This window comes from Pleurodeles waltl, chromosome 5 (assembly GCF_031143425.1).
Source record: "Pleurodeles waltl isolate 20211129_DDA chromosome 5, aPleWal1.hap1.20221129, whole genome shotgun sequence".
NCBI classification, from domain to species: domain Eukaryota; kingdom Metazoa; phylum Chordata; class Amphibia; order Caudata; family Salamandridae; genus Pleurodeles; species Pleurodeles waltl.
In genome coordinates, this window is record NC_090444.1 from 22,130,758 (window position 1) to 22,157,029 (window position 26,272).

Here is a 26,272-nt window from a genome sequence, read left to right on the forward strand (position 1 = left end):
GAGGGCTCACACTCGGTTAGCAGACACACTCAGCAAGGAGGCACACACAGCCCAACTTCCTGCAACACAATTTGACCCTTGTTACAAGTGGCCCGGTGTTTGTGCTGATAGTTATCAGATCAGGGAAATCCAAACCCATGGATAATAATTACTTAATCCCCAAAAAAGGGAACAATGTGCAGATTTTGGTGCTAAAAGTACCAACGTCCGCATGCTTTAATCATTAGCAGGAATTGTTCACCCAATACATTTTGGCAGATTTGCTCTGCTGGAATTTGTGAGGCACAAATTGTGTGGGTGGAGTGTTACCATGGACACTCCTAAGTGTGCTAGTGATATGTGCAGTAATAAGAGCTGAGAGGAACAGCCTGTGCAGTTAGTTTCCTATTTCCTTGCTGCTCTAAGTAGACAAGATAGCTGGGAAGGAAGTGAACAGGCCATTGTCAAACTTCATAAAGGAGACCTCTTTTCGATGGTGCACAACCTGGCTTCTAGCCACTTCTGGGCCCTAAAACCACTCTTGTTGCTAAGTGTATAAAGCTGTGAATAACATTAGGTCATGGAAGGTCAACTGCTGTGGCCCTACTGAACTCCTCCGCAACCTTCATCGCCCTGTCTCGCGGTATTCCGCTAACCAGGCTGCGTGAGGCGGGTGTCGAGGGCAAAGCCTTGGTTGGCATCTTCTCTCAGATCTCAGACTGGGTTCCTTTAGGACTACCGCTTGTGGGGTGCCTCAGGGATGCTCGTTGAGCCTACCTTTCATAACCTCCATGTTGCGCCTCCACCATGACTACTGTGGTTGGAAATGGTTAGAACTTGAACATATCGCCTTTTAAAAGCATGGCTGGATCCTGAGCGTGAATCTCAATCCCTCATTTCCAAGTGAGGATTAGGAGGTGTCTTCAGTCCCATTATTCCCTGCTATCCAGTAACAGATGCCTCAGTGGTTTAGCGCTCCTCGGGGATCCGTGCGGGGGATTGGCCTTGTGCAGCACTCGTGACACGACGTTCGAGACCTAGGCCTTATTTTGAGTTAGGCGGAGGGGGTTGTAAACCAGTCCGCTGTATTCCAATGTCCATAGGCTACTTCTCTCCCTCTCACCTATATATACCTATAGAGCCCTGGCGGCCCCGTTAACTGTCACTGGACCTCTCACTTGGCACCCTAAAGTCACCATTAGGTCTTGCCACAAGCAGCTTTAGCTCTCTGTTGCATGATCACTTGCCAACAATACCACAAAAGGAACTTCAAAAAAGTATAACTCAAGAGTGCTATGACTCAGCCGTTGAAATGGTTACCAGTGTTTGACTGGTTACCAGTGTTTGACTGGGCAGTGTGTGAAGACTGTGGCATTTTGGGCATGTTTTTATTTTTTTTAATGTATTAAGCTGCAGATGGAAGAGAATTGAAATTGAAATCGGTATTTACTTTTACTGTTTGCTGCTCGGTGCTCTCGGTACTCACCCCTGGGCCTTCTTCCGCTTGGCTGCCTGGACTTGAAGGCACGTGGCTGAGTCTTCAGGTCCTTTGTTACACCGGAGCACGGCGCAGACGGGGGCCTCCTCGCGGGGCATCGAGGACACTGGCCACTGCCAAAGGGACCTTCTCCGCACCTCCCGCCCGTCCTTCCAGCGGAAGCTGAACCTTGTGTCTCCTGTCAGACCAGCATCCATAGTATCGATCATTAGCAATACTGCTATTAGTATTAATGTTTCTATCTGTATTACTTGCAGTAATAGGAGCAGCGTTACTGAAGAGCACCTACGTGTGAATATCAGTGAACCGTTCTTCCCTCCGCTTAAAAGAATTCACTTTTTGTTTGCATTCTGAGAGTTGGAAGCAACACGGGCAACATTTTACCGCATCAGTTGTCATAAAACACTCATTTTCACATTAACAAAAAACTGTGCTTTATTAATACACAAACATGTTTCTTCTGCATTCTAACAATGCGTACATTTGCAAGAAAAAACAAATCTAGAAAATGCTTAAAGAACGGAAACCTTGAAATATCGGAAAAATGATCTGTCCGTGGTAACCCACAACTACCAAAGGATACAACATACCTAACCTATCTACCTTAAATCACCAACCTGTCATACCTACCTGTACCGAAGCGGTTACACCTACACGCGTGCCATTCTTAACCCGCCATCACTACCTACCTTATCGAACCCAGCTCACCAACCCGCCATATCAGCATATACCTAACCAATCACACCTACCTCCCTGCCATCCCTAACCTACCATCCCTCTACCTCAAATCACCAACCTGTCAAACCTACATCTACCCAGCAGATCACCTACATGTGTACCATAACCTACAATTCCTACCTACCAAATTCAACATTAAATCACTAACATGCCTACCTATATCTGTAGGAGGCTGGCCTGGCTTGTGGTGGGTACCAGAGGTACTCACACCTTATACCAGGTACAGTTATCCCTTATTAGTGTATGTAGGCAGTGCCTAGAAGCCAGGCTCTCTAGGGGTAGTGTGGATGAGCAGACAATGACTAACTAGAAGACATGCAAAGCTCATGCAATATCACTGTAGTCACTGTACTCACACACAAGAAAGAAAATACTCAGTGGTACAAAAATAAAGGTACTTTATTTTGGTGACACACGTGCCAAATATACCTTGGAGACTATACTCCCTTAGAATGTAAGTAATATACACAATATATACACTAGTATCCAAAAACAGGTAAGCAAACAGTTAGAAAACAGTGCAAATAGTGAAAATCACAATAGTTAGGAATAGGCCTGGGGAACACAAACCATATACTAAGAAAGTGGAATGCAAATGTTGGTTTCCCACCAAGGCAGGTGTAGTGTGTAGAGGAGCACTGGGAGTGTATAGAAAACATCGAAGGTAAGTAATAGAACCCACCCAGAGCCCAGGAAAGTAGGAGTAAATCACAGGAACTTTCCTACTACACAGAAGAAAACGAGAAAGAAGATATTGCAAGAACCAGAAGAGACAGCACAACACCAACAACAGATTCCTGGACCTGAAGACCTGTAGAAGAAGGGGACCAATTCCAAGAAGCACAGAAGAGTCCAGGAAGAACAGGAGACCATGCTAACCCGGATGAAGGTGCAAAAGAAGAACCACCGGTGAAGAACAACAGTCAGTCCTGCACCCAAGAAGATAGATGTGGGTTCCTGGTTGGTGCAGATGATGTCCCACGCCAGATGGATGGTTGCAGTCTGGTTTGAGTCGCTGGATTCCACCAACAAGCCTTGGCAAATGCAAAAGTCGCAGTTGGAGGAAAAAGGTGCTGCCTGGGACCAGGAAGAACCAGATCGACTATACCCAGGAGGGGGGAGTCCCAGGGGGCCCTCAGTAGTGCTGAGAGCCCTCAGAAGATCAGGTAGCATGATGAGGAGTCCCACAAGATGAAGACAAAGGAAGTGCAAATGGAGGCCCATGCAGCACTATAACAAAGGGTCCCACGCCGCCGGACAATGTCGCAGGAAGCTGTGCGTCGCAGGAGGGAGTGATGGGGCCGGGACTGTGCTGTGCATGAAGAACTTAGTGGAAGGTCGTACACAAGCCTTGGTAACTGCAAATTACACGGTGCATGGGGGTGCTGTCTTGCGTGGGGAGTCAAGCTCTTACCTCCACCAAAGTTGGACAGCTGGACGTCAGGACCGTCATGACCACTTCAGTCCACCACCCGTGTTGCTGGATCTATGCACTTCGCCAGGAGAGGAGACCCAAGCCACCGGTCGTCGCTGCAGAGGGTACCTGCTGGAGCAGGGAAGTGATACCTTCACTTCTAGGGAGATTCCTTCTTCTGGTGCTGACTGAAGACTGGATGCCCTCTGAGGATGCATGACCAGGAAACAGTTGCATTTGCTGTTAGGAACTGAAAATACAGTGTTGCAGAATTCGTCCTGGCTTCTTTGTTGCAGTTTTGTAGAATTCCTGGAGGTCCATATGCAGTTTCTTTGGTGAGAAGGTGAAGTAAAGGATGCAGAGGATTCCTGCTGGAGTCTTGCAATCCGAATCTGAAGAACCACCCAAAGGAGAGACTCCAAGTAGCCCTGAAAGGGGGATTGGTCACCTAAATAGGTAAGCACCTATTAAAGAGGGCTCTGACGTCACCTGCTGGCACTGGCCACTTAGATGCTCCCAGAGTTCCCTGCACATCCTGAAAACACGATGGCAGAACCCAGGGACCCTCTGGAGGAGCTCTGAGCACCACCCCTGTGGTGGTGATGGACAGGGGAGTGGTCACTCCCCTTTCCTTTGTCCAGTTTCTCACCAGAGCAGGGACTGGGGGTCACAAAACCGGTGTAGATTGGATTATGCAAGGAGGGCACCAAATGTGCCCTTCAAATCATTTCCAGAGGCCCTGGGAGGCTACTCCTCCCATGCCTGTAACACCTATTTTCAAAGGGAGATGGTGTAACACCCCATCTCCTAAAGGAAATCCTTTGTTTCTTCCTTCCTGAGGTCAAGCTGTACAAGCAACAGGAGGACAGAAACCTGTCTGTGGAGTGGCAGGCGCTGGGCTGCCTTCAAACCCTCACAAGGCTGGTATAGCAGTACTGGGGGTCCACTGTGGAGCCCCAAGAGTGCGTGGAATTATACAACCAATGCTAGAATCAGCACTGGGGTATTATTCCAAGATGTCAGACACCTTACATGACCATATTCAGAGTTACCATTATACCATTCACATTGGCATACTGGAACACCCTTATAAATCCCTAGTATATGGTACTGAGGTACCCAGGGTATTGGGGTTCCAGGAGATCCCTATGGGCTGCAGCATTTCTTTTGCCACCCATAGGGAGATCTGACAATTCTTACACAGACCTGCCAGTGCAGCCTGAGTGAAATAATGTCCACATTATTTCACAGCCATTTACCACTGCACTTAAGTAACTTATAAGTCACCTATATGTCTAACCTTCACCTGGTGAAGGTTGGGTGCAAAGTTACTTAGTGTGAGGGCACCCTGGCACTAGCCAAGGTGCCCCCACATCGTTCAGGGCAATTTCCCCGGACTTTGTGAGTGCGGGGACACCATTACACATGTGCACTATACATAGGTCACTATGTGATACTAGTAACTACTTACCACTTTGTCATTTTGTACTTTTCATAAGAGAAAAATATACAAAACAAGTTCAGTGTATGTACACCAAACCAAAAAGTTTTGCTTTTCTTCTCTTACACTCCCTGCTAAGTGCTGAAAAGTACTCCTAAAATTTCTAAAAGTTTCAAAAAGTTTTTTTCCTGTTCTTTAAAAAGTCCTGAAACTTTTTCTCTCTTCTCACTGTCCTTAACCTTCTTCTATCATGTCTGATGTAGGAACTTCTCTTAAAATGGTCAATACAACTTATGACAATCTTAACTTTAAGAGCCGAAGGAGTCTCTGCATTGATAGAGGTTTAGTGGTAGGAAAGAACCCTTCTAGAGAATTTCTGTATAACATGCTCATTGAGAATGATAAGTCCGTAGGTGGCACTTCATCTGAGAAGTTATTAGATAGCTCACACTCTGACTCAGGGGAACCCCTTGAGGGAGGTGTACAGGGTTCTCTTCCAAATCTGCCCCTTAGCAGACCACCTAGCAATGTTGGTAGTAACAGAAGCTCCCATCATAGTAGGGATGCTTTTGTTCCTGAAGGCCAGGTTGTTAGAGTGCAAACTGTTAGGGACAGGTCTCCCTCTGTTAATTCCAATATATCCTCAGTGCTGGGAGTACCCACTCCAATGCAGATGGACTCTCCATGAGGTACCCAGGATATTGGGGTTCCAGGAGATCCCTATGGGCTGTAGCATTTCTTGTGCCACCCATAGGGAGATCTGACAATTCTTACACAGGCCTGCCACTGCAGCCTGAGTGAAATAACGTCCACGTTATTTCACAGCCATTTACCACTGCATTTAAGTAACTTATAAGTCACCTATATGTCTAACCTTCACCTGGTGAAGGTTGGGTGCAAAGTTACTTAGTGTGAGGGCAACCTGGCACTAGCCAAGGTGCTCCCACATCGTTCAGGGCAAATTCCACGGACTTTGTGAGTGCGGAGACACCATTACACGTCTGCACTGTATATAGGTCTCTACCTATGTACAGCGTCACAATGGTAACTCCGAACATGGCCATGTATTATGTCTAAGATCATGTAATTGTCACGCCAATGCCATTCTGGCATTGGGGGACAATTCCATGATCCCCCGGGTCTCTAGCACAGAACCCGGGTACTGCCAAACTGCCTTTCCCGGGGTTTCACTGCAGCTGCTGCTGCTGCCAACCCCTCAGACAGGTTTCTGACCTCCTGGGGTCCAGCCAGGCCTGGCCCAGGAAGGCAGAACAAAGGACTTCCTCAGAGAGAGGGTGTTACACCCTCTCCCTTTGGAAATAGGTGTCAGGGCTGGGAGGAGTAGCCTCCCCCAGCCTCTGGAAATGCTTTGATGGGCACAGATGGTGCCCATCTCTGCATAAGCCAGTCTACACCGGTTCAGGGATCCCCCAGCCCTGCTCGGGCGCGAAACTGGACAAAGGAAAGGGGAGTGACCAGAGCTCCTCCAGCGTGCCCCAGACCTCTGCCATCTTGGATTCAGAGGTGTGCTGGACACTGGACTGCTCTGAGAGGCCAGGGCCAGCAGGTGACGTCAGAGACTCCTTCTGATAGGCTCTTACCTTTCGTACTAGCCTATCCTCCTTCCTAGGTAGCCAAACCTCCTTTTCTGGCTATTTAGGGTCTCTGCTTTGGGGAATTCTTCAGATACCGAATGCAAGAGCTCACCAGAGTTCCTCTGCATTTCTCTCTTCACCTTCTGCCATAGGATCGACGCTGACTGCTCAGGACGCCTGCAAAACTGCAACAAAGTAGCAAAGACAACTACTGCAACCTTGTATCGCTTCATCCTGCCGGCTTTCTCGCCTGGTGGTGCATGCTCTGGGGGTAGCCTGCCTCCTTCTTGCACCAGGAGCTCTGAAGAAATCTACTGTGGGTCAACGGAATCTTCCCCCTGCAACCGCAGGCAACAAAAGACTGCATCACCGGTCCTCTGGGTCCTCTCTCAGCACAACGAGCGTGGTCCCTGTAACTCAGCAACTCTGTCCAAGTGACTCCCACAGTCCAGTGACTCTTCAGTCCAAGTTTGGTGGAGGTAAGTCCTTGCTTCCCCACGCTAGACTGCATTGCTGGGTACCGCGTGATTTGCTCCGGCTCCTGTGCACTCTTCCAGGATTTCCTTCATGCACAGCCAAGCCTGGGTCCCCGACACTCCTTCCTGCAGTGCACAACCTTCTGAGTTGTCCTCCGGCGTCGTGGGACTCCCTTTTGTGACTTCGGGTGGACTCCGGTTCACTCCTCTTCCAAGTGCCTGTTCAGGTACTTCTGCAGGTGCTGCCTGCTTTTGTGAGGGCTCCCTACGTGGCTGGGCACCCCCTCTGTCTCCTCTTTCAAGTGGCGACATCCTGGTCCCTCCTGGGCCACAGCAGCACCCAAAAACCTTTACCACGACCCTTGTAGCTAGCAAGGCTTGTTTGCGGTCTTTCTGCGTAGGAACACCCCTGCAAGCTTCTTCGCGACGTGTGACATCCATCCTCCAAAGGGGAAGTTCCTAGGCCAAGAACTCCAAGCTTCTTCCAACAGGTGGCAGCTTCCTTGCACCCCCAGCTGGCATTTCCTGGGCTCCTGCCCACTCTCGACACTGTTGTGACTCTTGGACTTGGTCCCCTTCTCTTACAGGTACTCAGGTCCGGAAATCCACTGTTGTTGCATTTCTGGTGTTGTTCCTCTTGCAGAAACCCCTATCACGACTTCTGTGCTCTCTGGGGGTAGTAGGTGCACTTTACACCTACCTTTCAGGGTCTGGGGATGGGCTATTTTTCTAACCCTCACTGTTTTCTTACAGTCCCAGTGACCCTCTACAAGCTCACATACGTTTGGGGTCCATTCGTGGTTTGCATTCCACTTTTGGAGTATATGGTTTGTGTTGCCCCTATACCTATGTGCTCCTATTGCAATCTATTGTAACTTTACATTGCTTGCATTACTTCCTTTTGCTATTATCTGCATAATTTTGGTCTGTGTACATATATCTTGTGTATCTAACTTATCCTCATACTGATGATACTCACTGAGATACTTTTGGCATATTGTCATAAAAATAAAGTACCTTTATTTTTAGTACTTGTGTATTGTGTTTTCTTATGAAATTTTGCATATGACACCAGTGGTATAGTAGGAGCTTTACATGTCTCCTAGTTCAGCCTTAGCTGCTTTTCCATAGCTACCTTCTATCAGCCTAAGCTGCTAGAAACACCTCTTCTACACTAATAAGGGATAACTGGACCTGGCACAGAGTGTAAGTACCCTTGGTACCCACTATAAGCCAGGCCAGCCTTCTACAATAGGTGACTTATGAGTGACCTGGTGCAGTGTCAATGGCAGTGAAAGGGTGCATGTACCATTTTCCACAGGCTGTAATAGCAGTCCTGTAGAAGCCTTTGCATGGGCTCCCAATGGGTGGCAAAATAAATGCTGCAGCCTATAGGGATCACCTGAAACCCCATTGCCATGGGTACCTATGTACCATGTACTAGGGACTTACAAGGGGGCACCAGTGTGCCAATTATGAGTGGAATACTGTGCTAACAGTATCAACAACCACATTTACAAGGAGAGAGTATAACTACTGGGGTCCTGGTTAGCAGGATCCCAGTAGATACAGTAAAACATACTGACAAACAGTTAAAACACACTGACATACAGGCACAACGTGGGGTAACAAGTCTAGAAAAGGGCTATTTTCCTACAATACCGAAGCGATTACATCTACATGTGTACCATTCTTAAGCTGCCATCACTACCTACCAAATACTACCTTAAATCACCAGCCTGTCATACCTACCTATACGTAACCGATCACAAATATATGCCTACCCTACCAAACCTACAATCCCTGCCTACCACATACTACCTTAAATCACCAAGCTGTCATACCTACCTACACCTAACAATTACACCTACAAGCCTACCATGTTTAGCCTGCCATCACTACCTACCAAATGCTACCTTAAATCACCAACCTGTTATACCTACCTATACCTAACCCATCACACCTACATGCCTACCATACCAAACCTACAATCCCTGCCTACCAAATTCTACCTTAAACCACCAACCTGCCAAATCCACCTCCCAGGTTCTATCTTAAACCAAGTATCTGCCATACCAACCTATACCTAATCAATAACACCTACATGCCTACCACACCTAATCCACCATCCCTATCTACCATATCTACTATACGTCACCAGGACTACCATACCAATCTATACCTAACCATTCACACTTACCTTGCTGCCATACCTAACCTGCCATACCTTTGAAACAAATTTTACTGTAAATCTCCAACCTGCTATACGAACCTATACCTAACCAGTCATACCTACATGCCTACAGTACATAACTTACCACACCTACCTACCAAATTCAACCTTAAATCACTAACACAACATACCTACCAAATTCTACATTGCACCTTCAATCTGCCATATCAACCTATACCTATCCAATCACACCTGCATCCCTACCAGAACTAACCTACCATCCCTACCTACTGTGTGTAATGTAACTCACCAGCCTGCCATGCCAATCTTTACCTAACATATCACACATACCTCCCTATCATGGCTAACCAACCATCCCTACACACAGTCTACTTTATCTGACCAGTCTCCCATATACCGACTTATACTTAACCAATCATGCCTCCCTACCATCTCTACTTGCTGTATCTAATGTAGCTCACAAACCTACCTATACGTAACCAATCACACCTACCTACCATACCTAACCTACCTTTACTACCGACTGTATCTAACGTGGCGCACCAGCCTGCCATACCTACCTATGTGTAACCAATCGCACCTACCTAACCTACTGTTCCTACCTACTGTATCTAACTTAGATCACCATACCCACCTATGTGTAACCAATCTCACCTACCATACCTAACCTACCGTTCCTATGTACTGTATCTAACGTAGCTCACCAGCCAGCTATACCTACCTATGTATAACCAATCACACCTAGCTACCTACTATAGCTAACCAGCAAATGCCTACCTTCCAAACTTATCCTATCATACCCATCCTACATACCTTAACTATCAAACCTACCTTCCATACTTATTTACTAATCATTCCTAACCTACTATATCTAACCTACCATCTCTACTGTAATTAACCTAGTTTACCTAACCCAGAAATCACCAACGTTTTCTGCAATCAGGCCTACTAATGGTCAATGAAAATAATCCTGAGCTAGTAACAAATATTGTTGGGGCTGTAGTGGTGTTTACACTAACGGCTACTTAATTTAAGATTACCAGCAGTGATCAGTGCATCAGGCAGGCTTGCGGAAGAAATATCAAACAATTAGATCAATGTGGAATGCCTCTACAAGAGCCATGACATCACAGCAGTTGCTGCAGTGCCCCTTGCCAACAAGGTAATATTAGTAATGATTCTTCTGAAATGCCAGCTTTAAATATATTTTGGAAATTCAACTATCTTTCCCCAAACATCAGCTAAAGAGTTTGGAATATGCACACACTTTTCGCTTGAAAACACACTTTTCAATGTTGGTAACCATACCTATTTCAAGGACGAGAAATCTTCTAATTGAGTAAGGTGGGCTATAAGTAGGGGAAGTACTTATTGGCACCCAGAGTGCTCCCAGTAGTTCACAAATTACTTGTTCGAGAAGCCTGACCCTAAATTAAGGTACCTACCATAACTGTCTGCCATGTCTTCATTATGTACAATACCACACATAGGGTAGCACAATGGCCATACAAGTAGGTGTACACTGTTACAAAAGGACTGTTTACACCTGTTAACACTTTCAAAAGTCTCTCCACCCGGAAAGAAATGTTTAATGTCTGTCCGGCAGAAACAGATAACTGTTGCCTTAGGACAATTCCAAGAAAATAAGTCACCAGTGCCTACTGAAATACAAATTATGCTCTACAAAATATTTCAATCCTCCTTAAGTTAATCAATTTTGATGGCAAATGGCACATTTCAGGTATTGCAGCTAAAGCTTCAGTTGTCTTGATTCAAAAGGATGATGAAGGTCTGCTAGATCCAATGAAATATTGCCTGGCTAATACAGAAGGAAAACTATGGAAACATTTTTTCTGATAGACTGAAGGGTTTTTTGATGTCCTTGACCGGTTTGATGCAGACCTGGTTCAGGAAAGGAAGGCTTTTAAGAGACAATCCCAGATTTGTTATGTACTTTACAGAAAGGTAGGTTCAGCCACTTCAGCATATTCAGATGCCGAAAAGGAATCCAGTGTCATTGCTGTTCCTTCAAGAGTACCTCTTGTCTCCACCTATGTAGAAACCTATGTTTTCTAATTATTTTAGAGCTTCTTCGTGAAGACTTAAAACACATTGAGATTGGTAACCAATATTATAATCTGCCTATTTATGCTGATGATATCAATCTCCTTGGTTAATAGATTGAATCTGTGTCTGTTGTTTTATCAAAGGTCATTGATGACTATTCACATATTTCTGGTTGTAAATTGAAGAATACATCTGAATGTGTGCCTTTAAATGTACACTCTACTAGAATACTCGGGTATATCCTAAACGATTAATATGGAAAACTTACTGGCTATCCACTCCAGTAAAACAATTCAAAAGATCACCAATATTAAAAAGAAAATGGTCTTCCAAATATGCCACCTTGCAAGGACATTTAGAGGTTAAAACTATCTTAGCACCAATCATCAATTATTTGGGTTCAAATTCTTCAAATCTGTAGATTCATTGCAACATAAATTCACAGGGGCTAACACACCAAGACGTGTATTGTGCAAATAAATTAACTTATGATTAAATTAAAAAAAGAATGAAAGAAGAATGCTAATTTTTATGTTTGTCAAGACTGGACACAATAGGTCTCCCCAGTTTCCTTATAAATTGGCCAAAGAAAACACAATCTCCTAACAGTGGTGACACTCCACACTTTGTTAACGTGCAAAGGGTAGCAAATGTCTCCATAAGATGGACTTTGCCATTTTTACAAAGATTGTACATGATATTGTTTTCATTCAAAGTTCCTAAAGTATCTAAGTGAAGTACCTTACATTTAAAGTATTAATTGTAAATCTGAAACCTGTGGTTAGCTATTGGCCTGGAGTAAGTCTTTGAGTGTGTGTTTCTCATTTATTGCCTGTGTGTGTACAACAAATGCTTAACACTACCCTCTGATATGCCTACTGCTCGAGGACACTACCACAAAATAGAGCATTAGAATTATCTACTTTTGCCACTATCTTACCTCTAAGGGGAACCCTTGGACTCTGTGCACACTATTTCTTACTTTGAAATAGTATATAGAGAGCCAACTTCCTACACTTACTTCTTGGTCTTCCTTCTTCCTCTCCTGCTCTTCTGGGATCTTCACTGACCTAGGAATCTGTTGCATGAGGAAGCATAGGGCAGGGTGTTTATGGGAAGGGGTACATCACGAGAAAGTAAATAACAAGGAATGAGTAAATGCTAACTTGAGGCAATGTCAGGAGAGCTCAACACCAAGGTCCTCCACAAAAAATCACAATGCAGCTCTGCAGCTGAAAATAAGTAGAGTTGGTGAACTCTCAACTAAAGTCTGTGGTCATGCTTTGCTTCTGGAATATTAATCATCAGATGTTCTATGAGAAGTGCATTTGATATACATCCATGTTTACCTTTGAGAACCACTATACCTCCTTACTGGAGAAACTGTTATCCACACATGCAGTAATGTCTAAAGAGAGACTAAATTCAGGGTGCTCTCTCTTCTGCATTCCTTTTGATACAATGAAAACAGCTGCTGATAAAAAGATACAGCTGTAGCATCCTGTCTGGCATGATAGAACCTGTTTTAGAAATGTGGTCTGTGGTTGGTATTCGGTTTGCACTCTGTCCAAGCAGACTCATTCTACTCAGGGTAAAGGAGAAACACACCTGGGTAACCTCCACTGACCCCTTTGATAGCTTGGCAAGAGCAGAAAGGCTTAACTCCAGAAGCAGTGTGTAAAGTATTTGTACCAAACACACAGTAATAAAGTGGAAAACACTACAAAATGGACGCCACACCAGTTTAGAAAAATAGGAAATATTTATCTAAACAAAACAAGACCAAAACGACAAAAATCCAACATGCACAAATCAAGTTATGAATTTTAAAAAGAATAAGAGTCTTCGTTAGAAAACTGTGAAAATGCTGTTGTTACACAAAGTTCTGGTTTGTGTAAAAAAATAAAGCCGCACGTGAGAGCAGGCTTTGGAAAAGTCAGAGATGTGTTGATTCCTTACTCGCAAGCGAGGGTGTGTGTAGTTTCGTTCTCTGGTCGGGTCAGCGATGCGTCATTTTTCTCCCTCGCAAGAGAGCGATGCTTCGATTTCCAGGCGGGCACCTCAGGTCGGGGCAGGCCTTGCATCAATCTTTCACGCCAGCGATGTTGCGTCAAAATCCGGTCGCACGGTGTAGGAAAATCACGCCGCATGGGGTTTGCATCATTAACAGCAGCCGCCAACGGGTGATGCGTGCCGTTTCTTCAGCCGCGATGTGTCGATCTTCCAGCCGCGATGCAGGAGGAGCGTTGATTTCAGACGCGAGGCTGGGGGTGCTTTGTTTATCAGCCGCGTTGCGGGTGGTGCGTCAAAAAGTTCCCTGCACTGTAGTGTTTGCGTGGGTTTCATTCCTTTTCCACCAGCTTCACCTTTCAAGGGCCCAGGGGCTGGATGGGGCACCACTTGGCAGGGCAGGAGTCTCAGCAGAGAGTCCAGGTGCTGGTAGAGAAAAGTCTTTGATGGCTCTGAGACTTCAACAACAGGAGGCAAGCTCAACTCAAGCCCTTGGAGATTCTTCTCAAGCAGGAATCCACAACAAAGTCCAGTCTTTGACCCTTTCACAGGCAGAAGCCGCAACTGGGCTACTGGAAAACTCAATAACCCCTAATGCTAACAACTCTGAGACTTCCTCTTTGATGCTAGCCCTAACCTTGTCAGTCAACCTATAACCTTTATGTTTGACAGGAGGATTGTCTCCAGTGTTCACATCATATGTACACAAATGAGTGACACCATAGGGTCAAGGAAAACAATGAGTAGAACTGTCCCAACACCTGACGGCAGTCCCTATGTTGCTCTAAGGTCAGTGAGTGGGAGATGTTCACACCCTTCACAGAACCATCTTTCTCCTTGGCAGACAGGAGGTCAGGAAGAGGCTCACTCTCTTCCTCCACCACATCATCTGTTGCCAGGACTATGGTCACCTCAGACCGTTCAAAGTGAGGCTTGAGGCGGTTCACATGCAGGACCCTCAAAGGGTTCCTGGGAGTCTGCAAGTTTACCTGATAGGTGACATCACCCTTGCACTCCACCACCTCAAAAGGTCCATTCCACTTATTATGGAGTGCCCTAGGCTTCACTGGTGCCATCACCCACACTTTTTCCCCAGGCCGGAACTCAACCAGAGTGACATTCTGGTCATACCAGCGCTTCATGTCTTCCTGGTTTGTCTCCAGGTTCTCCTGAGCAAGCCTCCGAAAGCAGGCTGTCTGATTTCTGAAAGCCAGCATGTAATTAATACATCATGGGGGGGCTTACTGGGGTCTTTCTCCAAGCCCTCCTTCACCAGATTCAAAGGTCCCCTGACAGGGCGGCCTTACAGTTACTCAAAAGGGCTAAACCCAAGACCCTTTTGAGGTACCTCCCTGTATGCAAACAGAAGACATGGCAAGAGGACGTCCCACTTCCGCCTCAAGGGCTCAAGGGCTCTGACAGGCACATAATCATGCCTTTCAAGGAGCGGTTGAACCTCTCAACCAGACCATTACTTTGGGGGGTGGTAAGGAATGGTGACTTATATGTAACCCCATACTCCTTCCACAGAGACTTCATATAAGTAGATATGAAGTTGGTACCCCTTTCAGATACTACTTCCTTGGGGAACCCCATGCGGGTAAAAACACCCATCAATGCACGTCCCACCACAAGGGCAGTGATTGACCTTAAAAGAATGGCTTCTGGGTACGGGAGTGGGTAGTGCCCATGGGGTATCTAGGGCCTACCTTAGGGGTGCCGTACATGTAGAAAAAGGGAAGGTTTAGGCCTGGCAAGTGGGTACACTTGCCAAGTCGAATTGGCAGTGCAAGACTGCACACACAGACACGGCAGTGGCAGGTCTGAGCTATGTTTGCAGGGCTACTCATGTGGGTGGCACAATGAGTGCTGCAGGCTACTAGAAGCATTTGATCTACAGGCCCTGGGCACCTCTAGTTCACTTTACTAGGGACTTACCAGTAGATCAAATATGCCAATCAGGGATAAGCCAATTAGACATACAATTTACACAGGAGCACTTGCACTTTAGCACTGGTCAACAGTGGTAAAGTGCCCAGAGTACCAAAAACAGAGTCCAGTATGAACCTGTTGCCTAAGGCTGTCTTGATGTCCACAGGCCTCACAATGTCAATACCCACCCTCACAAAGGGGGTATGAACTACAGGAAAAGGTTGGCCTTACATTCCCCCCCTACTCTTGCCTCTTGCCTGACAGGTTTGGCAAAACCTGCAGTAAGAGTCTGGGTTTCCCACACCTCTTCTTCCTTCTGTCAGGCGCCTGGGCCACTCTTTCAGGCTCCAGGGTCTCCAGGGTCTCCTGATCACCATGACGGGCTGCAATGGATCTGGTAGACACACACACACATCCAGGCAGACCCAACATCTCCAAGGCAGAGCGTTGATTTCAGCCGCGAGGCCAGTGGCGCGTTATTTATCAGCCGAGCTGCAGGTGGTGCATCGAAAATTTTACGCATGGCAGTGTTTGCGTGGATTTCAGTCCTTTTCCACCAGCTTCACCTTTCAAGGGCCCAGAGACTGGATGGGGCACCACGTGGCAGGGCAGAAGTCTCACCGAGAGTCCAGGTGCTGACAGGGAGAAGTCTTTGATGGCCCTGAGACTTCAACAACAGGAGGCAAGCTCAACTCAAGCCTTTAGAGATTCTTCTCAAACAGGAATCCACAACAAAGTCCAGTCTTTGTCCCCTTTCACAGGCAGAAGCAGCAACTGCAGGATAGCCCAACAAAGCACAGTCACAGGCAGGGCAGCACTTCTCCTCAGCTCTTCAGCTCTTCTCCTTGGCAGAGGTTCCTCTTGATTCCTTGAAGAAAATCTGATTTTCAGGGGTTTTGGGTGCTCTTCTTACACCATTTCTGCCTTTGAAGTAGGCCTACTCCAAAGGAAATTCTCAGTTGTTCACAATATCCTGCCTTGCCCAGGCCTGGCTCCAGGCTCACACCAGGGGATTGGAGACTGCATTGTGTAAGGGCGGGCACATCCCATTCAGGTGTATGTGCCCACTGCTCCCTCCACTCTAGCTCAGATGGCCCATCAGGATATGCAGGCAACTCCCCAGCTCCCTTTGCCTCACTGTCTAGAGGGGATTCACACCAGCCCAACTGTCAGTCTGACCCAGACAGGGAATCCACAAATATGCAGAGTCACAGAATGGTTTGAGGAAGAAAATGCCCACTTTCTAAAAGTGGCATTTTCAAACTGACAATTTAAAAACCAACTTTACCAAAAGATGTATTTTTAAATTGTGAGTTCAGAGACACCAAACTCCACATTTCGGTCTTCCCCCAAAGGGAATCTGCGCTTAAATATCATGTAAGGGCAGCACCCATGTTAACCTATGAGGGAGATAGGCCTTGCAACAGTGAAAGCTGAGTTTAGCAGTATTTCACTGTTAGGACATATAAAACACACCAGTACATGTACCACCTTTAACATACACTGCACTGTGCCCATGGGGTATCTAGGGTCTACCTTAGGGGTGCCTTACATGTAGAAAAAGGGAAGGTTTAGGCCTGGCAAGTGAGTACACTTGCCAAGTCGAATTGGCAGTGCAAGACTGCACACACAGACACTGCAGTGGCAGGTCTGAGCTATGTTTGCAGAGCTACTCATGTGGGTGGCACAACCAGTGCTGCAGGCCCACTAGAAGCATTTGATTTACAGGCCCTGGGCACCTCTAGTTCAGTTTAGTAGGGACTTACCAGTAGAACAAATATGCCAATCAGGGATAAGCCAATTAGGCATACAATTTACACAGGAGCACTTGCACTTTAGCACTGGTCAGCAGTGGTAAAGTGCCCAGAGTACCAAAAACAGAGTCCAGCACAGTCAAAACAGGGGAAGCAGAGGCAAAAAGGACAGGGGAGACTATGCCAAGGATGCCGGGTCTAACAACCTGGTTCTATGGGAAGGGGGGTGGCTTGCTGCAGTACCAGTGTGACAGGTGAGCAAGTGTATTAATGCTAGGATGGTTTAAGAAATCTCAGGAATAACATAAGAACCTTCTTCCCTTTCTAATGTCATAACCCGTGTCATGGACTGAGCCGTGCATAGCCTGAAGGGCCACCCTACACAGGGGGTCATGTCATTGGTCAGGTGAAAGAAAAAGGGAGCGGTTATTGCCTCTGGTATTGGGGTTATGATCCTCAAAGGCTCTTTCTGCAAATGAATAGAAACATCGATTGTTATTGTTAGTTCTTGGTAACAGTCCAATCTCAAATCATGTGTGACCCACAGGGGAGTGCACCTCTGGATCAGTAGTATTTGTGACATACTGTATGTTGTCCTCTTGGTGGTATCTAGAAAGGTGGGCAGCTCCCAATACAGTGAAGGTCCAAGGACTGCCCCTCAATACAAAAGACACATAAACCTCTAAGAAACCACGAGGAACAGTGTATTGAATTTCATGGGAGACTGCCCAACGAGGTCCAAAACATGGGGCAACTGGGCAGAGGTTTGTATGCTATACGAGCACTGCTGGTAGAGACAGAGGAATTCGGGAAGCAATGACAGTGAAGGGAAGGGGTTTGAATATATGATTGAGATATGCAATAGTGTACAACTCACAAGTCAATTCAAGCTTTACATTGAAGATCAGAGGAGGTACCTAAGAACAAGTGGAAGAGAGCAGAGTACCATATACTAGGGAATTATAAGGGTGTTCCAGTATGCCAATGTAAATTGGTGAAATTGGTCACTAGCCTGTTAGTGACAATTTGGAAAGAAATGAGAGAGCATAACCACTGAGGTTCTGGATAGCAGAGCCTCAGTGAGACAGTTAGTCATAACACAGGTAACACATACAGGGCACACTTATGAGCACTGGGGCCCTGGCTGGCAGGGTCCAAGTGACACATACAACTAAAACAACATATATACAGTGAAAAATGGGGGTAACATGCCAGGCAAGATGGTACTTTCCTACAATGAGGAGAGTAGAGGGTGGACGCCAGAGCTTCTCACATGTTTGTTAAATGTCTGTTTATAGTGCTGACTCTGACATAAACTTCGCTTCCCCCAGGTGGGTGGGAACGTGGATGGAAACTTTTTCAGCTTCAGACTTCTGTACGAAGAAGGCGATGAGGACGGAGACTGCGTGCACTGGAGAGGAGGCTCATATGGGCCAATCGAAGGATTTCCAAATTGTGTCCTCTCTGGTGGAGTCGTCAACTTCTTCATGGCGCACACAGTCAGGGTCCAGAGTGTTGGCTTTGACCCCAAGCTGGCAAGAGTGGCACACACAGGTAAGATGAAGCATGCCTGTTCCCTCCCGGTCCCATTATGACCTATCCCTTCTGTGTAGGGACCTCATCTATGTACAGTATTTATAATACCTTGCACGTTAAATTGCTAAAAACCCTTATCTCTTTTCAGATTTTTAACTTCCTGGTTTCATGCCTTCATTAAAATCTCAATTCTAATTTACTGTAGCCTGCTCATCAATCAATCAATCAATCAACCAACATTTCTAAAGCATAACTTAGCACCCAGGGGGTCTCAAGGCGCTAGCTGGGGGACACGGGTCAGTCAAAAAGCCAAGGTCTTGAGGTCCTTCCTGAATTGAGCCAGCAATGGGGACTGCCTGAGGTAGAACGTCATTATGTTCCAGGTCTACGTGGTGAGGTAGGAAAAGGATTTACCTCCATCTGTGCTCTTCTGGATCCTGGGGATGGTAGCGAGGGCCAGTGCGCTGAGCGGAGTTGCCTGGATGGGTTGTAGAAGGAGAGGTGGTGGTTGAGGTAGGCAGGTCCGATGTTGTGTAGAGCTTTGTATGTGTGGGTCAGGAGTTTGAAGGTGATGCGTTTGTCGACGGGGAGACGGTGTAGGTCTCTCAGGTGGGCGGAGATGTGGCTGTGGTGGGGGATGTCCAGGATCAGTCTGGCCGTGGCATTCTGCATTCTCTGGAGTCTTGAATGGAGTTTTTTTGTTGATTCTGGCATAGAGTGCGTTGCTGAAGTCGAGTTTACTGCTGACGAGTCCTTCAGTGACTGTTCTTTTTGCATCAATGGGGAGCCACTTGAAGATCTTCTGGAGCAAGCAAAGGGGGTGTGGAAGCATGATAAGGAGACGGTGTTGACTTGGCAGGCCTTGGACAGTAATGAGTTGAGAATGATGCTGATGTTGTTGGCATGGTCAGTCAGAGGTGAGGCAGTTCCAAGGCTACAGGGCTACCAGAAGTCGTCCCAGGTGGAAGTGGCGGGCATGAGATGTGGATCCCCATCTTGTCTGAGTTGAGGTTGAGGCAGCTGTCCCTCACCCAGTCGGCAACTGCCTTAATTCGGTTGTGAAAGTTATTTTTGGCTGTTGATGGTTCGTTGGTGAGGGAGAAAATGAGTTGTGTCTCGTCAGCGTATGAGACAATGTTGAGCCCGTGGTGACTGACAATCTTAGCGAGCAGAGTCATGTAGATGTCTCAGGGAAGAGCCCTGGGGGACTCTGCCTCTGGTTTCCATCGGCTTCGAGGTGAAAAGTGGGAGCCTGACTTTCTGGGTTCAGTTGGTGAGGAAGGAGTGGATCCATTCCAGTGCTTTGCAGTGGTTGTCAGTGTCATGTAGTCTGGTGCACAGGGTGTGTGGGAGATGGTGTCGAAGGTGGCGGAGAGTTTGAGCAAGATGAGGTCAGCTGCCTCGCCGCAGCCCAGTAGGGTGAGGATGTCATCTGTTACTGCTAGGAGTGTGGTTTCAGTGCTGTGGTTGCTCCTGAATCCGGATGGGGAGGGGTTGAGAATGTGGTTGGCTTTGATGAACTCGGTGAGTCATGCACTGATGGCTTTGTCGATTGCCTTGGCTAGAAAAAGGAGCAGTGTGTTTCGTATGTAGTTTTTCAGCTCCGTTAGGTCTGTGGAAGGTTTATTCAGGAGGGGATTTTTTCCGCAGGTTTCCAGGTGTCCAGGAAGGTAGAGGTTTCGATGGTGCGGTTGATGGTTTGGCATAGCTTGGGAACAACGATGGCACTGGCTTGATTAAAGATGTGGTGAGGGCATGGGTCTGAGGTGCCTCAGAGTAGGTGGTATTCATGAGCTTGAGGGTGTCTTCCGAGGTGTCTTCCAGGTTTCCATTATCGTTTGGTGGTAAGCATCCTCATGGTGCTGGTGGGCGGGAGAGAGGGGCCTTTGCTTGCGAATCCTTTGTAGATGTCCTAAATTTTCCAGTGGAAGAAGGTGCCGAAGTTGTCGCAGAGGTCTTGGGAGGGTGGGATGTCTGTCCTCAAGAAAGGCTTTAACTTGAAAAGCTCCTATTCCAACAAAATGATGTTGAGGAGTACCTCATGTTTGTCTTGAATACAAAATATTAGAACTCTGAAGTGGAGCTGCAGTTTGTGAGTAAGGAGTTAACTGACGGACTGCTGCTGATATTGAAAGTGTATCTTTCATTCTGTATGTCAGGATATTTTGCTGACATGGATGGAGAGGATATTGGGACCTCATAAAAACATATGTCTTGATTTTAGCTTTCTGAACCACTAACCTTAATTTCTTTGAAAAACCAAAACCCTCATTTTGTCATTTCTAAAGCAAATGCTTTACAGTTTACATCTTTGATTCCATAAAGATGGCTTCAGGGCTGCCCCACTTTTACCATACGTAAGACTCTAAGTGCTCTAGTTGTTCTTTAGACCCCCGGATATTGGCTCACTGATGCTGCCGCTGGTTGAAGTAAATGTCTTACTCAGCTTGTCAGACTTTATTTTCACATGGCTGATGGAGTTAGTGTGAATATATTTTATCTTCTGGAGCACTTCCACAAGTTCTACGGAACAAGACATGGATCGGCAAGACTCCCAGTTTAGTGGCCTGGCCATTTTTTTCTGGCATGGCTAGTATATTAAATGTCCACACCGGTACACAAATTAGCAAAACCACAAAAATTCTGCATTTGTCTCCCTATCAGTACATACTTGAACTATAAATATAAGAAGAAAGCACTTTGAAATTTATTTTCGAGCTGCTTTCATGATCCCTGGATGATAACAAAAGTAAACAAAGACAGAAAAGCTATGTTCAACATGAATGCAGTTGATTGTATGTATAGTTCTATTTAAGTGTCATGCATAGACCTTTGCAACATCTTGAAATGTGAACATATGGCAGGTAAGTTTGACTGAGAAAAGTAGACAGAACACCTTTTTAGTGTCAGGAAGATGGAACCACCAAGTTAGCAATAGGCAGGAGTATGATTTGCTCATGTTATTCTACGTGTCCCTGAATCCAACTGCATTATTCAGTACTACTAATGTTTTTCTGCATGCCCTGTCCTGAGAAGACCTCTTGCTGCTGGCATCGACAACCACTGTCAGATTTACTGAAATGCTGAGAGATTAATGTATTCTTTTTTGTAGGTACCTATTCAATAAAGGTATTGTACCTCTGCTGTGTTACTTTTCAAGAGAGACAGAGGAGAGATAACAGACACATTCATGCTCTATTAGCGTTAGGGACCTCAGCGCTGATCAATAACCCTGTGCCTGATTCTTTTGTCCAAAACTGTAGTGATGGTTGTAGGAGGCTGGACTGGCTTGTAGTGAGTACCAAGGGGTACTTGCACCTTGCACCAGGCCCAGTTATCCCTTATTAGTGTATAGGGTGTCTAGCAGCTTAGGCTGATAGATAATGGTAGCTTAGCAGAGCAGCTTAGGCTGAACTAGGAGACGTGTGAAGCTACTACAGTACCACTCAGTGTCATATGCACAATATCATAAGAAAACACAATACACAGTTATACTAAAAATAAAGGTACTTTATTTTTATGACAATATGCCAAAGTATCTTAGAGTGTACCCTCAGTGAGAGGATAGGAAATATACACAAGATATATATACACGATAGCAAAAATATGCAGTATAGTCTTAGAAAACAGTGCAAACAATGTATAGTTACAATAGGATGCAATGGGGAACCATAGGGATAGGGGCAACACAAACCATATACTCCAAAAGTGGAATGCGAACCACGAATGGACCCCAAACCTATGTGACCTTGTAGAGGGTTGCTGGGACTATTAGAAAATAGTGAGAGTTAGAAAAATAACCCTCCCCAAGACCCTGAAAAGTGAGTGCAAAGTGCACTAAAGTTCCCCTAAGGACAAAGAAGTCGTGTTAGAGGAATAATGCAGGAAATACACAAACCAGCAATGCAACAACTGTGGATTTCCAATCTAGGGTACCTGTGGAACAAGGGGACCAAGTCCAAAAGTCACAAGCAAGTCGGAGATGGGCAAATGCCCAGGAAATGCCAGCTGCGGGTGCAAAGAAGCTTCTACTGGACAGAAGAAGCTGAGGTTTCTGCAGGAAAGAAAAGGGCTAGAGACTTCCCCTTTGGTGGACGGATCCCACTCGCCGTAGAGAGTCGTGCAGAAGTGTTTTCCCGCCGAAAGGACGCTAACAAGCCTTGCTAGCGGCAAATCGTGCGGTTAGCGTTTTTGGACGCTGCTGGGGCCCAGGAGGGACCAGGAGGTCGCAAATTGGACCTGAAGAGAGAGGGGACGTCGAGCAAGACAAAGAGCCCTCACTGAAGCAGGTAGCACCCGGAGAAGTGCCAGAAACAGGCACTACGAGGATGCGTGAAACGGTGCTCGCCGAAGTTGCACAAAGGAGTCCCACGTCGCCGGAGACCAACTTAGAAAGTCGTGCAATGCAGGTTAGAGTGCCGTGGACCCAGGCTTGGCTGTGCACAAAGGATTTCTGCCGGAAGTGCACAGGGGCCGGAGTAGCTGCAAAGTCGCGGTTCCCAGCAATGCAGCCCAGCGAGGTGAGGCAAGGACTTACCTCCACCAAACTTGGGCTGAAGAGTCACTGGACTGTGGGGGTCACTTGGACAGAGTCGCTGGATTCGAGGGACCTCGCTCGTCGTGCTGAGAGGAGACCCAAGGGACCGGTAATGCAGCTTTTTGGTGCCTGCGGTTGCAGGGGGAAGATTCCGTCGACCCACGGGAGATTTCTTCGGAGCTTCTGGTGCAGAGAGGAGGCAGGCTACCCCCACAGCATGCACAAGCAGGAAAACAGTCGAGAAGGCGGCAGGATCAGCGTTACAGAGTTGCAGTAGTCGTCTTTGCTACTATGTTGCAGGTTTGCAGGCTTCCAGCGCGGTCAGCAGTCGATTCCTTATCAGAAGGTGAAGAGAGAGATGCAGAGGAACTCGGATGAGCTCTTGCATTCGTTATCTACAGTTTCCCCAGAGACAGAGACCCTAAATAGCCAGAAAAGAGGGTTTGGCTACCTAGGAGAGAGGATAGGCTAGCAACACCTGAAGGAGCCTATCACAAGGAGTCTCTGACGTCACCTGGTGGCACTGGCCACTCAGAGCAGTCCAGTGTGCCAGCAGCACCTCTGTTTCCAAGATGGCAGAGGTCTGGAGCACACTGGAGGAGCTCTGGACACCTCCCAGGGGAGGTGCAGGTCAGGGGAGTGGTCACTCCCCTTTCCTTTGTCCAGTTTCGCGCCAGAGCAGGGCTAAGGGGTCCCCTGAACCGGTGTAGACTGGCTTATGCAGAATTGGGCACCTCTGTGCCCAACAAAGCATTTCCAGAGGCTGGGGGAGGCTACTCCTCCCCTGCCTTCACACCATTTTCCAAAGGGAGAGGGTGTCACACCCTCTCTCAGAGGAAGTTCTTTGTTCTGCCATCCTGGGCCAGGCCTGGCTGGACCCCAGGAGGGCAGCTGCCTGTCTGAGGGGTTGGCAGCAGCAGCAGCTGCAGTGAAACCCCAGGAAGGGCAGTTTGGCAGTACCAGGGTCTGTGCTACAGACCACTGGGATCATGGGATTGTGCCAACTATGCCAGGATGGCATAGAGGGGGCAATTCCATGATCATAGACATGTTACATGGCCATATTCGGAGTTACCATTGTGAAGCTACATATAGGTAGTGACCTATATGTAGTGCACACGTGTAATGGTGTCCCCGCACTCACAAAGTTCAGGGAATTGGCTCTGAACAATGTGGGGGCACCTTGGCTAGTGCCAGGGTGCCCTCACACTAAGTAACTTTGCACCTAACCTTTACCAGGTAAAGGTTAGACATATAGGTGACTTATAAGTTACTTAAGTGCAGTGTAAAATGGCTGTGAAATAACGTGGACGTTATTTCACTCAGGCTGCAGTGGCAGGCCTGTGTAAGAATTGTCAGAGCTCCCTATGGGTGGCAAAAGAAATGCTGCAGCCCATAGGGATCTCCTGGAGCCCCAATACCCTGGGTACCTCAGTACCATATACTAGGGAATTATAAGGGTGTTCCAGTAAGCCAATGTAAATTGGTAAAAATGGTCACTAGCCTGTTAGTGACAATTTGGAAAGAAATGAGAGAGCATAACCACTGAGGTTCTGATTAGCAGAGCCTCAGTGAGACAGTTAGTCACTACACAGGTAACACATTCAGGCACACTTATGAGCACTGGGGCCCTGGGTTACCAGGGTCCCAGTGACACATACAACTAAAACAACATATATACAATGAAAAATGGGGGTAACATGCCAGGCAAGATGGTACTTTCCTACAATGGTCAATAACTAGTTTTGGTGACCAGCACAGTGTAAAGAGTGTCACAGCTCTTGTCCTGTTGGCCCCTCTCCCTCTGACCACCTTTATTTTGTTTTCCAGAGTTCTTTATTGACGGAATGGGATCCTTAATCATTGGATCCTGCAAGGATGTGACCGTTGGCCATCAGAGAAGGGATGATCCGGTAGATCCTTCTCGGGTTGAAAACATGAAGCGATATGGAGGTTTCCGCGCAAACACTGGGGATCAAGTGTCTTTCAAACTGCAGCTACACTATTTCAAGAATAGACTGAAGTGTTACACCAAGAAATAATTTATGCTTTGATCGTGGTGGCGGGACAGTACTTGAAAACCCCATGTAGCTCATGCAAGAATTCTGTGATCTGCAAATCCCTTCATGGGGGGATCCTCTAGAGTGGAAGAGAGTGCCTTCTATTCTGTCTCACAGACAGCAAAGACCATAAAAGCATGGAGGACAGGCACTGCTTGAATGTTCTGGATATTGTCCTACAAGGAGTACCACTTCGACAAGTTATCTTAGGTCTTACTGTAGACAAATTCTGTGACCTCCCTCCCTCAATACTACTGTTTTGACATGGAGAGGGACAGTCTGAATTGTATTTTTGTGAAATGTTACAAAATGTCATGGATATTTCACAAAATGATGTTTCTTGCTGAATTGGGGCCTGTGTGGTACCTGACTTGTCTTTATCTCTGGGAACTATTTTCTTCTGAAATAGTCCCCCAATGGTTGAAAATGAAGCAACCCTGCTTAATGCAAAATCTTTAGGAATTTTTCGATTTTGACTTAACCCAAAATTTGGGATTAGCAAAAATGTTGTCAATGTAATTTAAATTTCACCAAGGTTTATCCTGGAGCTCACTCTTTTGGGGTTACAGATCATTCTGTGGCCACTGACTCTTGAAGGCTTGATGTAATCTGTTGTTGGTCATACATTTAAAATGTATTTGTCTTTCAAATCTGTCTTTCTGTATTTATGCAAAATTATGTATAACTGTAATAATCTAATGTATTCAATACAACTCCCACATGTGTCTAATGAGTCACCACACGTTGTTTCCCAGTGATGACCTGCTGAGGATCACCGCTGAGGCTGGGAGAAGTCCGCCTGAGCAGAGTGATCTCCGCTGAAGAGAAGTTGGTGGAAGGGTAATGAGGGAGAAGGGCTGTGAATGGTAAAGAAGACGTGTGGCTGGGAGAGGCTATGCTGGGAGAGAGGGGTGAAGCCAGGAAAGAGAAGTGAAGCTGGGAGGAGAGAGGTGAGGCTTGGAAAGAAGAGGCTGAGTGAAACGAGGCCAGGAGAAGTGAAATAGGAAGAAGCAAAGTGTGGCCTGAAGTCATGAGATGGGG

The 26,272-nt window shown here is 46.6% G+C and overlaps 1 protein-coding gene across 5 annotated transcripts in view; it reads left to right on the forward strand.

Annotated features, from left to right (window-relative positions):
* The window catches only part of B4GALNT2 (beta-1,4-N-acetyl-galactosaminyltransferase 2 (SID blood group)), a 302,788-nt gene extending 276,832 nt beyond the window's left edge, over nt 1–25,956 (forward strand). For all 5 annotated transcript variants that reach the window (XM_069233513.1, XM_069233511.1, XM_069233512.1 and 2 more), the window contains exons 10-11: nt 18,430–18,652; nt 25,002–25,956. In XM_069233513.1, coding sequence (XP_069089614.1) covers nt 18,430–18,652; nt 25,002–25,213 — 435 coding nt within the window. In that variant the 3' untranslated portion in view covers nt 25,214–25,956. The remainder of the gene's footprint in view (nt 1–18,429; nt 18,653–25,001) is intronic.
* Nucleotides 25,957–26,272: the final 316 nt, after the last annotated feature.